This window comes from Cyprinodon variegatus, unplaced genomic scaffold (assembly GCF_000732505.1).
Source record: "Cyprinodon variegatus isolate N-32 unplaced genomic scaffold, C_variegatus-1.0 Scaffold296, whole genome shotgun sequence".
NCBI lineage: Eukaryota > Metazoa > Chordata > Actinopteri > Cyprinodontiformes > Cyprinodontidae > Cyprinodon > Cyprinodon variegatus.
Window position 1 is genome coordinate 511961 of NW_015150749.1, and position 12778 is coordinate 524738.

Here is a 12778-nt window from a genome sequence, read left to right on the forward strand (position 1 = left end):
AACTTAACAAGAGCGGGTACTTTTTGTAAAAACCATTGATGATTGTTGTTGGGATGAAAATATCCATTAGAATAGACTTCAACTTCCATTGTCATTACACTGTCACAATTACAAAGCAACGAAATTCACTCTCTGCATTTAACCCATACCTTTGGAAAGCAGTGGGCTGCCATTGTGCAGCGCCCAGGGATTTGGGGTTAAGGGTCTTGCTCAGAGACCCAATAGCAGTCTGTCGAAGTGGGGCTTGAACTCAGAACCTCTGGGATCCAAGCACAGTGACCTGACCAGTAGGCCACCATCCAGTGTCTCCATCCAGGAAAGAGAGAGCTATAGATGGAATAACTGGGCCATGTGTAAGTTCTATGAATTACAAAGGATATACGTAGTTAATTGTAGTCGTAGCTTCTGTAATGGCCTCATCTAGAAACAAAACAATAAGACAAAGAAGTGTTAAAGCTGGTGTGATTTAAAAAAAAACTCCCCTGAAAGAAACTAGCATATAACTTGTATTTATACTAGTATTTAAAGCTACATCTGCAGTTAAACAAGTTGTTTTCAAAGTAACTTTTTGTTTTTTATATCTAAAAATATATTAATCACACAAAGATAAGTGTTGGACTTCTTAATGCTTCTGAAATATATTTATTGGTTCATTTATTTTAAGTGTCATTTCAGATCCATTTTTTGTTGCTAATGAAGGATGATGTTACTGCAGTTTGTATGTGAGGAGGCAGAGAGGGATGCTGAAGTTGCATAAGGCTTCATCCACACCTTCCAGTAATCTCTTCAAGCGGGTCAGAATAGAGGATTGTGTTAGCCTATATTTACGCTTTGCAGTAAGCAGGTTTTAAGGTTCTGAATTACATATTAGACAGAATTTGCTTTTGAATAAAGGATTATATATTAGCAATATGATGAAATACACAAAGCAAATGGAATGTGTTTGTTTGCTGTGCAGAAGAAAAAAACAAAAAAAGATTTCTCTGCTGTTGGAGCATTAGTTCATGTCAACTGCTCTGTCCACCTTTTCCAGTCTACTTCTGATGGTTGTTTATCCCTGTCTTTCCCCTTCCTTTACAGTAGTTACCTCTTATACGGGGTCATTGAACTAAGCTGTCTAAGCCTTACTGCCCTCAGGGGCTTACTATAACTAAGTAGCTGAGAAACAGCAGGTGGCATCGACACAACTCAGATGTGCTCATATGCTCATATCTGCAGAGTAAGCTGCAGCGATGGATGCGTTCCCTCTTTCACTGCCTGGCATGTTCTTTGAATGGACCGTTTTCCTTAAGTGTTGTTAAATTTCCATCTTGACTTCTTTTTCTACGACGATGGGGTTGACAGGATTAACTATGTGGTCCTAAGAGACACCCAAAATCACTGTTCTTTTCCCTTTTACTACAAGAGAGGCTTATTAGGGCTAGCTTAACTGTATTTGTGAGAGTTTACATGCTCTATCAAGCTTATTTAAGGTGCTAAGATATAAAATGCACTGAATAAGCTGGTCCTAGATAATAGAAATCTATCTTTCTTTGAAATATCCTGATAATTTCATTTTATTTTCATTTAAAGGGATATTGTGTTAGAATTACTGTAATCTCGCAGTATAATGGGGGTATTTCTCTCAAACGAGCACTATACGATAGCACATCTCTGCCTCAGGAGTGTTGCAACAACTGTATCTGCTGTGTGTAGAAAAACCCTGTGCAATGCAGATGTTATGATATCTTAAGTCAAATGAAGTCTTAACAAGCTGGCATTTAATGTGCCAAAAAGCCAGCATACACTAACAAGATGTTTGCAGGATCTGCTGTTGTACTTTCCATGGTAACATGTAGGGCTGGGTAAAAAAATCGATTTAATTGATTTTAGATTAGATTAGATTAGATTAGATGAGCTTTATTGATCTCAGCGGAGAAATTCACTCACTGGTCACATATTGGCATACAGTAGTAATTAAAGAAGGTGCAAACAAGGAGGAAGAAGGTGCATTAAGAATAAACAATATATATATATACAGTATATCAAGACAAATAAGGATTAAGGTGCAAGATTGAATCAATTCCTTTACATTTTTGCAAAATGGATGTGTAGGGAATGAGATCGATTAGTTTTATAGTGATGCGCGTGACGTTCATATTCAAATGAGCAGGAAAGATGCACTCAAGATGACCTCAAGCCAGACAGCTGCAAATAAAGCCAATAGGTTGACTGAAGACATGGGGCTGACCAGCAAACACCCTGTAGTTGTTACAGACAACACTGCAAATATGGTTTGTGCATTGAAGATAATGCAGCTCATACATGTCTGCTGTGTCACATCTGTTCCCTCAAGTGAGGCTTTACTTTTTCACTTTTCACAAACAAGTTTGCACTTATGAGACAGTTGTGTTCACATCTCAAGTTTAAACTGTTTGATTTGTAAGTTTGCGCTTTGTGTTTAATGTGACAGGAAAAAATAAAATACATGAGTATTTTGAAACACAGTTGAACCACTTTCATTATTGTAAAAACAGATCGAATGGAAATTAATCGATTTAGAACTGCATTAATCAAAATCGAATCGATTCAGGACTTTGGCGAAAATACCCAGCCCTAGTAACAAGCACCAATGTCTAATCTAACTGAATGGAAAGCTAGTTTTAGGCTAATTTAGGCAGTACGGTTCACTTGTCCTTGAGAAACATGGCAACTTCATTGTTGCTTTTAAAATCGTTCTCCTTTAGTAGCTCCCTGTTTTTTTAATGTCTTTTTTTGTTGTCTTTTAAGCTCTATTTTTTTAAGCTTTCTTGGAGAAGTGAAACCAGTTCTCATGCTGCTGCTGCAAATGCATGGACCTGCGTTGTGCTGCAGTAGTGCAGACTTTTAGTTGTTGGGTTAGCATCTCCAAATGACCTTCACCTCCGGCTCTCAATCACACAGAACTGCCCGGAAGGGGAAATGCATTATTATTCTGCGTAGCAGTACTATTTTATCCCTCACCGGCATCTATACTTTCAAGATAGCAGACTGGCGACCAGCCTTATATAAAAATTTATATAAAATTCTTCCTTATAAAAATGTATCTGATTAATAGTACTGGTAATAATACACCCATAAAAACATATACCGGTATGTGAATGCAGTTATCAATTTCAGGCACTAAAAAGTGGAAATTGTTGCACAGCGTTAATTTAAAGCAGTAACACAAAATGTAGTACAGAGCTGCAGGTTCTTCAACAGAGGAAGAAGTTTTTAATCCAACGTACCGGTAATATAAGCTCATTTCAAGACTTTTCCTATTTATGCATGATCCCAACCTTTACCTTAACTTTTTTTTTTTAATTAGCCAGGTTTGGGGCAGTAGTAGAAGCAGTTACACATGTTTGGAGGCCTTAGTCTTTGAATGGGCCATCCCAGGTTTATAAGTCTTGGCATGTGGACCCTTTGCTGCAAGTCTTCTTTCTCTCAAACCCATATCGTGTGAGAATACCGTCAAATGAAGCCCAGTAGGGCCAAGAAAATACACAATGTCAATTGATTCGTAAAGCTGAAATCGTGTAAGTAATGTTGAATAATTTTCTCAGTTTTGATTGATCTAGAAAACTGGAAGGAGAACCTTTTTTATGTGTTTCACCTGAGAACTACGTTAATTGAACACAGGAGAATTATCCTCTATGTCCCTCTGTTGGTAATTCAGGTATACCTGCAGCTTCCCACAAAGTTCAAAACATAAAAGTAGAGAGTAAGAATAAGAGAGTATCCTTTACAGTTATTAAAATGCTATACTGAGATCAAATAAATGAGAGTAGGATGATTAAAAAAACTATGTGTCTGTGTGTTTTCTTGCAAGAAAAGAAAAAAGACTTGGCAAGAAATAGAAAAAATGTGCTAAACACAAACATTCTTTAAATAGTTCTTTAATTTAGCAAATGTGAGCATTAATCAGGTAAATTTAGTGTCAGTAGCTTTTTATTTGTCCCAGTATGGGCAATTTTTGTGCAGTAGTAGTACACCTTTCACACACACGTTCACATTTCACATCACAGATAAAAAATAAAATAAAAGAAGAAACACATAAAAATATTTTAAAAAGATAAAAGTAAGGTGGATAAAAAGAGAGAGAGAGAGAAAGAGAGAGAAAAAAATATATGTACAGTGCAGGGGATGCAACATATGGCTATCTGCTTTTCCTAGTAGAGTTTAGCAGCTGAATAGCAGAGGGAATAAAGGAGTGTTTGTATCTGTTGGTCCGAACTGGTGGATATTTAAAACAGGAACCAGAGGATAGAAACTGGAATTCGTTGTGTAGGGGATGGGTATAATTATCCAAAATGGACTCAGCCTTCCTGATTACCTTTTCTTCATACATTTCAGTCATGTTTTTCTGTTGACTGTTTTCTGTAGTGTGTCGACTGTAAATGTGTGGATGGCTCTTTAATTGGTGAACTGTCAGATTGGAAGCTTGATAAAGGGCTCTCTGCCATTGAATTTAATTTTGTTTTTTTTTCTAGTTTTTTTTTTCAGCCAGGGAGCTTAGGCAGTGCATCTTTTCTTTTATTTGATAAGAGCTGCTTTAACTTCAGTAAGAAACAGATTAAGGGATAGATTTGGATCTGTGACCACTTGATCGGTGCAGCTCCTGAATATTTATAGACAGAAGCGCAACATATTCCCAGATGTCTTCTTTAAATAGTGTGACAAAAGTAAACAACTCTGTTAATCTAGTAATGCAGTATGGTTAAAAATAGTGTTATAGTGCAACTAAAACCAAAAAAACGTAATGGAAGATATGAACATGTTGGGACCTAAAGGTAAAGGGTGCAAAGAATTGTAATATTTTGTAGTGTAAAAAGGTTGTTGTTAAGCATTGTTGGAGTTACCCTAAAGTCTATTTTTACTCCCATATGGAGTTACTGATGGTGAGTCTTTGTGACAACTGTGTCAGCATTAATCTACTAGACCAGTCTCCATCTGCTGTTCTATTTATTTTCTCCTTCTGCATTTTTTTGGATTTAGATGAATTAATCAAAGAAAAAATTAAATAATTTTTTTATATTTCTGCTCAGAAATGTACTTTTTTAATGTTATTTTATGTGATCCGGTGATTTTACCCACTTAATGATGAATCAGCAGGGTCTGATTTTTAAAATGAATGAAACATAAATTATTCTGTTGCTAAATAAAAAGTGGAGAGATGTTTTGGTGTATCTGCATTGATGTGAACATTAACTCCCAAATTCCCCCCGGTTTTAGTTTCTCCAGATCTAAATCAGTTAAAGAAAATTAACAAAAAAAAAACAATACAAGTCTGTTATTAAAGAGGGATTTTTATCCCTTGATGCCCATTGTTGTAATTATGCAACAAACCATTTATATTACGTACACAGCCAATATAGCATGTGCATTTCCACAGTAACAGTTGTTACACGTTCAGTGTGGAGCTAGTAACCTTTGGCAAGCTGCTGTTTCTGCAACAACTGGAACAAAGAAGATGAGATTTCTGAATGTAATTTGCTGTCAGTCCTGGAACCAAATCAGCTGTAAATCCTCCTCTTCATCTGCTTATTCTTAGGGGTTATTAAAAACCTGAAGGCATGCATTACAATCATCTGGTCTGGAGTCATAATGATGGTTTATTGTCTTAAGTGTATTTATGTATACAGCCTACTAGAGTATCAGGTTATATTAATCAATATTGTCATGCAAAAACCTAAGTTAGTAATTAGTAAATGTTTGTCCTATACCATCTATGAGCTCACTGGCAATGTTATTCTTTTTTCAAAAGCTTTTTAAATTCTATACTATAAATCTTAATTCATGCTCACATTTCACATGTTCCAATATAACATGTATGGTTTGATCCTGCAACGACACATGCAATTATCACAACTTTCTGTTTTGTTCTTCTACACCTTTAAGTGTCTGATCAAGTCTTGTATGTCCAAATCTTATTTTTGTTGCTAACATTTACTGTGTCCTGCTTTCTCTTACTGTTATCATTACTTTTGTTTGTTTTTTGTTCCTAAAAACCTGTCTTCCTTCCCCTGTCTCATCTTTTCTGTTTCTCTTTCATTTTCCCCCCCTCCTATTTACTTATTTGAACTGTAAACTTCTTCCTCTAGTTGGGTGGATTTAAACTTTTTTTGTGACATAAACTAATGTTTAGAAGTTCTTACCTGAACCTCATTCAGTGAAAGAAGAATTTAAAATGATGTAATTATAACCCTTTTTAATTCCATAGTCCTGAACATGAGTAGTTCCCCTGATTCCCATTTTTCATGCTATTTCACGCACATCTTACTTGAGTATAAGTTTTGGTTTCCCTTCCTCCCTCTGAAGATTATAAAGGAAACATGAACAATGTCTAAAGCCCTTATAACTTTAGTGATCATAATGAAACAGTTAATTAAAAAGAAAAGCTGGGCTACAGTGACATCAAAGATGAAAATTACTGCTGACCAAAAGGGACATAAAGGTTAGGGTTAAAAATATTTTATGAGCTGATGAGACGAGTGGAAGTTTGTAGAAGGTGTGCTTCCTAACAGCGCTGTAGAAAACAAAAACAAGAAAGACCCATACCAATGGTTCCCATCCCTGGTCCTCAGGGACCCCTGCCCTGCATGTTTCATATCGTCGCTGTCGGACGGAAACCTCGTATGTCCAAAACCATAAAGTTTACATGAAATTGTAAAAACAGCGACAGCGGAAAAGTCCAATGGAGTAACGAGATTAAGTCCCAACCTTTTTTCAACACTTTTAATTGGTTAATATTTTCCAAAACATACGTTCACACGTGGGGACTGACCAATTGTATCAATTTATGAAAAAAAAAAAAAATTGTCCAAAATGGGAGTTACAAGGTTTTTTCCTACAGCGACGATATGTCTCTGTTCCAGCACACCTGATTTCAATTAGGGCTCCTCCTCTGCAATCAAGTGCCGAAGAAGCCTGTTTATCAGCCACTCTTTCCTGGTCTGATTCACCAAGGAGAAATCTAAAATATGCAGAACAGGGATCCGTGCGGACAGATTTGGGAATCACAGCACTGCACTCAAACATACAGTAGAGATGGTGGAATAATGTTTTCTCCTTCATGATTCTATGACTTGCTGGAATTGACAGATCAGTGATTAAAGGGAAATGTATTGGCTATCAGTTTGTGACAACAAGCTCAGGAATTTATGGTACCGGGGTCATAATAATAAAACGTCCACCTTGATTGAGATGCTGTGGCCTGACCTTAAACAGAACCTTCAATATATCTGAAATAAAAATTATTTCTGCACAGAAGATGCAAGATTCCTCCAGTGCAATGAAAAAACTCTCACTACCATCAGTCCTAAACAACTGATTATGTTATTGTAGCACAGGAGGCACAATCAGTTATATATGTTCAAGAAAAAGCCAGGTTGGTTTGGATTGCTTTATGAATGAAAAATATTGGAAAAATATTCTATGTGCTGACTATAGGCTAACGAGATGTCTTGGAAATGTCTTGAGAGCTGTACTAAAAGAAATTTTATCTAGTTTACACCCTGTGTGCACAAAATGACGATAAAGTTAGTCTAAGTCTAAATAAATGCATGAACAATCCATGCTTCTTATCCCCAGAGGGGTGGGATGATCTGAAACAAGTGTAATGAAAAACAAGACCCACAAATCAGCAACTTTTTCACAATCCGTACATTTAATGTGTGCAAATGTCCTAGCCCCATTTGGAACGTGTGTGTGAGGGAATCAGTTTACCTGCTGAGTAACAGAGCGGGTGAGTCAACGTGCAGCAGGTAGGCTTAGCGTCAGCTGACCTAGATACAGTAAACACAGACAGCTGGGCTCATCTGAAGTCCTGGTTGGCTCGGTTCAAACAGCTCTCAGTAAACACACAGCTGTTCGGCGTAAGAGGAAACATCATCACAATACTGTCATCTGATATTAAAAAAACTGATTCCATGTTATCCTTCCTGTCTGTTTGTGAGCAGATAAATGGATTTTTTCCCCTCCCACTTCTGTGTCGCTTATCGTCCAAAAACTGAAGCTGATCTGCGTCTGAATCTGTGTTTATTCTTTTTTTACAGATTTAAAGCACTTCATTAATGTTGTATTTTTTTTGTTTCAGATCTTATTGTTAGAATCATACAGCAAAACATGGGAGGAATTAAAATAGAAGAATGGAGAAAGGTATGTTGGTTTTCAAGTTAAAAGCATCAGTAAGAACTTAATATTCCATTCCTTATTAAAGCTAAGCACTTTGTGTTTTGATTAACTTTACTTTGCTGTCATCTGGGCGGAGTTTCTGGTATTTGGCTGTTAGTTTTCCAGCTTTTCTGGAAGCCTTTTAAAGTTATTTTTTAGACTTAGGCTAGTTTCCTCTAAATTGTTATGCAACTTCTGTAAACAGCATACTGTAGAATGCATGCTTAATATATAGAAACCAACTTTCCAAAAGAAAAACAGCATCGCATTAGGACAGAAATCTAGAGATTCATTACATTGCAGATACATTACATCATCTTTTTACAGGTAAATTGTCTCTGTTGTTTTCTGTTGTCTTTATCCAAATTCACACTGCAAAAACAATCTAGAAAAAATTCTAAAACTAAGTGTATTTCCCCCTAATTGCAGTAGGTAAATAAGATGACTTGCCAGTGGAATGAGTATATTTACTCCTAAAGTAAGATAATTAGATATTATGCACTTAAAATAAGACAATGCAATAGTTTTTTCTTATTTTATATATAAATTGCCGTTCTGTTGGCAAAGTGTTTCACTTACCTGCTCAATTCAAGAAAAAAAAATCCCTTATTTTAAACAAAAATTATTTGATTAGATTTTTTGCAGTGCAGCTCAAGAAATTGGCCTTGGCCTTTTAAACTACAAGCCAAATGATTCAATACAAAAAGTGTCCTTTACTCAGTGACTGCCATTATTAAAGAAATCATTACAGAAATATTCACACCCTTCAGGTTTTCCACCTTTTGTGGCATCACTAACACATTACTAACACCTTGGGTAGTTAATTTGGATTTCTTTTTCAAGCAAAACAGTTCATACAGGGTGAATAAAGGGTTGAAAGCATGTTGATGCAAGGTTACCTCAAATCTCATGAAAACCCAATAAACTGCTATTGAGATTTCTGGTAGCATCACTACTTTGTGAAAATTGCCAATAATTAGTCAGTCAGGTGTTTTAACAGATAGACAGTAAGGAACACCCACTGGTTGAAATCAAGACAACTTTAAAAGATTACAAACAACAGCAACTGCCAATACACTAAGGATAACCTTCAAGCTCAAAGGTTTTTGATCAAGATTTATAAAGTCTTATCTTTGACGAGCTTTACTTCTATTCAATTATTGAACAAAAGGCAAACAATGTCTTTGCTGTGATCTCTTTTTTTCTGTTTTCCAACGGCTCTCTCTCTGATTACACAGCCAGACAACGTTGTCCTGCTGCTACAGGTAAAGTCATTTATTCCTATAATATCATCCAAAGCTGCAACCCAACAGTCTACTGATAAATCTTCTTTTCCCCTGCAGTGGATCCACTATGAGTCTGGATTCTTAATATGCACGGTCTTTGGGATCGTGTTTGTGATCCTCACCCCCATCGTTGCCACCTGTTTCTGCATGTGTCGATGCTGTGACAACTGTGGAGGTGAGATGCATCAGAGGCAGAGGAAAAACGCCGACTGCCACCGAGGGTTCTTCACCGCCTCGCTCATTGCTACCACCATCTTCATAATGTGAGCGGTTCTCCTCCTCTTCCCTGTTGTCAGAATCAGTATGTGTTGATAAAATAAACAAGGAATTTGGCTTTAGTTATCCTCTCATATATCATATTTTAACAAACAGTTCAAACTACAACCACAGTGTAGAAAGAAACCTGAAAGGGTTAGAAAGGACATGATTAAAAGCAGAATGTACAAGTGAGCATATGTAGCATGTTTTTATTTTTATTTTTTCATTAAAAAGTGAACAGATTGTAAAAGTGCAAATAGATGGCACTCTTAGCGCTGACCTGAGGGTAAATATCTATGTGTGGTGTCTGTAGAGTTGCTAGTTGCTCCTTTCGGAGCCTAGTATTGTCCAGCTGATGGATGGGAAAGCCAGCAGCTATGATCCTTTCTGCAGACCCGATTAGTCATGACAGTTTGGACCTTTCCAGTTCTGTAGATGAGCCAAACTCCACACAGATGGAAATGCATGAACCAGACTGAATACTGTGGATGTAGAGGATAACCTTCCAGTGGAAGGTTGATTTGTTTGAGTTGCTGCAGGGATTACAGTCTTTGCTGGGTCTTTCTCTGAGCAGTCTGTGTGGCAGAAACACCTCAAGGAACAGTGAACACAGTGTTGTTGAAGATGCTGAGAGGGAACGGCGTGAGGGTTGCTCTCCATTAAAGATTTAATTTCTTTTAGCCGATGAAGCTTCAGGAGATTCTGAGCGGTGTCATCTGCAGACTTCCGGAGTTTCTCAGATGGATCCACTGAGACGCAGTCATTTGTTCAGAGGGGAAAGAGGAGGTGATAGAAAAGAAACCCCTGAAGGGGTCAGGGTTATGGTCCTTTAGCAGGCTTGGGGCTGGAACAGTTACACTGATAGGATCATTATGATCACTAATGAGGCAGTTTGGTCCAGTCCAGGAATCAGACCAGGTTAGAGTTAAAGTTAAAAATTGCTCACCTTCACTTTCCAGAGTTTGCTTTCACAGAGAGATTGTTAGTTTGGGCCTAAGAACATCATGCTGGTGCAACAGATGGCTTGAGGGGAATTTATGAGCTGATGGAGCAGAGCAAAACAATTTACAGAGGGTTTGTTTGGTGTATAGTTCTGTGCTTGCAGCTCTTCAATACTCTAAGTAGCAGCATGAGACATTTTTCTTTTGTTATTTTAGATTTGAGCTCTGTCTTCTTTTTCTTCTTCCACTTAAATGCATCCTTCTTACATCACATCCTCGGCTCCTGTTTTTGGTACGCTGGGACAGGCAGCTGTCACACTGCAGGGGAACTGCTCCAGGGTCATGTGACAGGGCACAGTTTTCTGGGCGTTTCAGTGTCACACCTGTGTGATCCGCCCCAGTAGACACTCTCTGGGATGGTTGAAAACCTTCCATAGATTTGTAGTGAAAGCATTGTAAGTCACTGGTCCTACTTTCTATCAAACTCAATGTCTGAGTGGCTATCCTTGGTTGAGAAGGGGAATTGGTGGCGTAGTGGTTAAAGAAGGACACATTTTTTTGGGGGAGGCTAAAGGTTCCCTGGTTTAAATCTTACAATCCTACAGTAAAAGAATGCATATGTGGAACAACCTCAGTTTTAGTGTTAAATTAGGTGGAGGATCCGTGATGCTGCGGGCATCTTAAATTAAACTCCCTCATTTGGCCTCATATCTAGTCTTTTAAGAAGATAATGACCCCAAACATGTTAAAATCTGTTCTGAAATTGTTATTCGGATGCAGAAATACCTCAACTCCAACACTTCCTCAGTAACTGGAGGTCTCAAAATTATCCTTTCTTTTGATTCAGGTCTGTTGAACCACAAGAATATTAAATAAGTGCAGTTGAACAGACAGTGGAACATTTTCAAAGCTCTCATTGCTTGATTTATGTCATTTTGTTCAACTGAAAAAAAGTAGATGTATTTAAAGCCTTTTTTCACAGTTTAAACTCAAATCCTGTGTGTATAAAACAGAGCAATCTTAAAACTCTTATGGTTTAAAATACAAGGAAACAAAGGTTTCAAACACATTGTCAAATGGATAGAACCTCTAAATCTTGTACATTTACCTTTATTATTTGGATCTTAATTTGTATATGTAACAGTTTTCCATTTGTGAGAAGGTTCTGCACATGTGTATCACCTTTCACCTTGATTTTTTTTTTTTTTTTTTAGACTGGGTATGAGTTTTGCAAAAGACACATACAGTCCCTGCTCTCTGGAAGTTATATTTTAGCTTTAAAGAAAAATGGTTTTAATGTATTGATGTCCTGGAAAAAAAGAACCTCCTATTTGAAATCCTAAGAAGCCATGCAGGTCAGCAGTGATACAGAGCAGGGCACCAACCTGTAGATGTAAAGCTGACCTGTGCACAGAAACAGGATCTGCTGGACAGTTAGCTGTTACTGATCTGACTGGGAGAAGCCTCTGTGTCTCCATCTGAATGGAGCCTTTCACATCACAAACATGCCTGCTCATGCTCACACAGAGATCCAGAGGGGGGGATTTGTTCTCTCATGCCTTTTTTTTCTCACTTTCATTCATGGTCAGGGTTCCTACACAGCAGTGAATCTGAATAAAGGAAATAGTTTCACATACAGGAGACAGAAAAACATGTAGAGAAGTGTATGGAAAAGGGTTTGCAGTACCGGACCTCCCTTCTTAAAGTTTAGTTTTATATAATATATAGAGATCTTTTAATAGGTTATTTGCACAAATTTTTAATATTTCATGTTTTTAGCTTTTCTGGTATATTATAATTTATTTATTTTTGGAAAAGGGCAGAAAAATAACTAAAATCCAATGTAAACAGTCTAATAGGAAGTTTCATCCTTTCATCCTTTGGTATAAATCACTCTATATATCATAAAAATCATAAGATATTAAAAATATATTGAAATATATTAACATTTTTGTTTGGTTATTTTTGGTTTTAAGTAGGTATTTTTTTAGAAGATAAAATCTTTTGCAGATAGGATAAATGGGAATCTAGTATTTGGTTATCTCTTCAAATCATTTATTTTCCCAACTGATTAAGTTTTTATTTTTCATTTATGTATATATATATATATATATATAT

At 36.9% G+C, this 12778-nt stretch overlaps 1 protein-coding gene across 2 annotated transcripts in view; it reads left to right on the top strand.

The window, feature by feature from the left end:
• The window catches only part of prom1 (prominin 1), a 41971-nt gene that overhangs the window by 11436 nt on the left and 17757 nt on the right, over positions 1-12778 (top strand). For both annotated transcript variants that reach the window (XM_015383852.1, XM_015383853.1), the window contains exons 2-4: positions 8099-8160; positions 9414-9440; positions 9519-9724. In XM_015383852.1, the coding sequence (XP_015239338.1) occupies positions 8099-8160; positions 9414-9440; positions 9519-9724 (295 nt within the window). The remainder of the gene's footprint in view (positions 1-8098; positions 8161-9413; positions 9441-9518; positions 9725-12778) is intronic.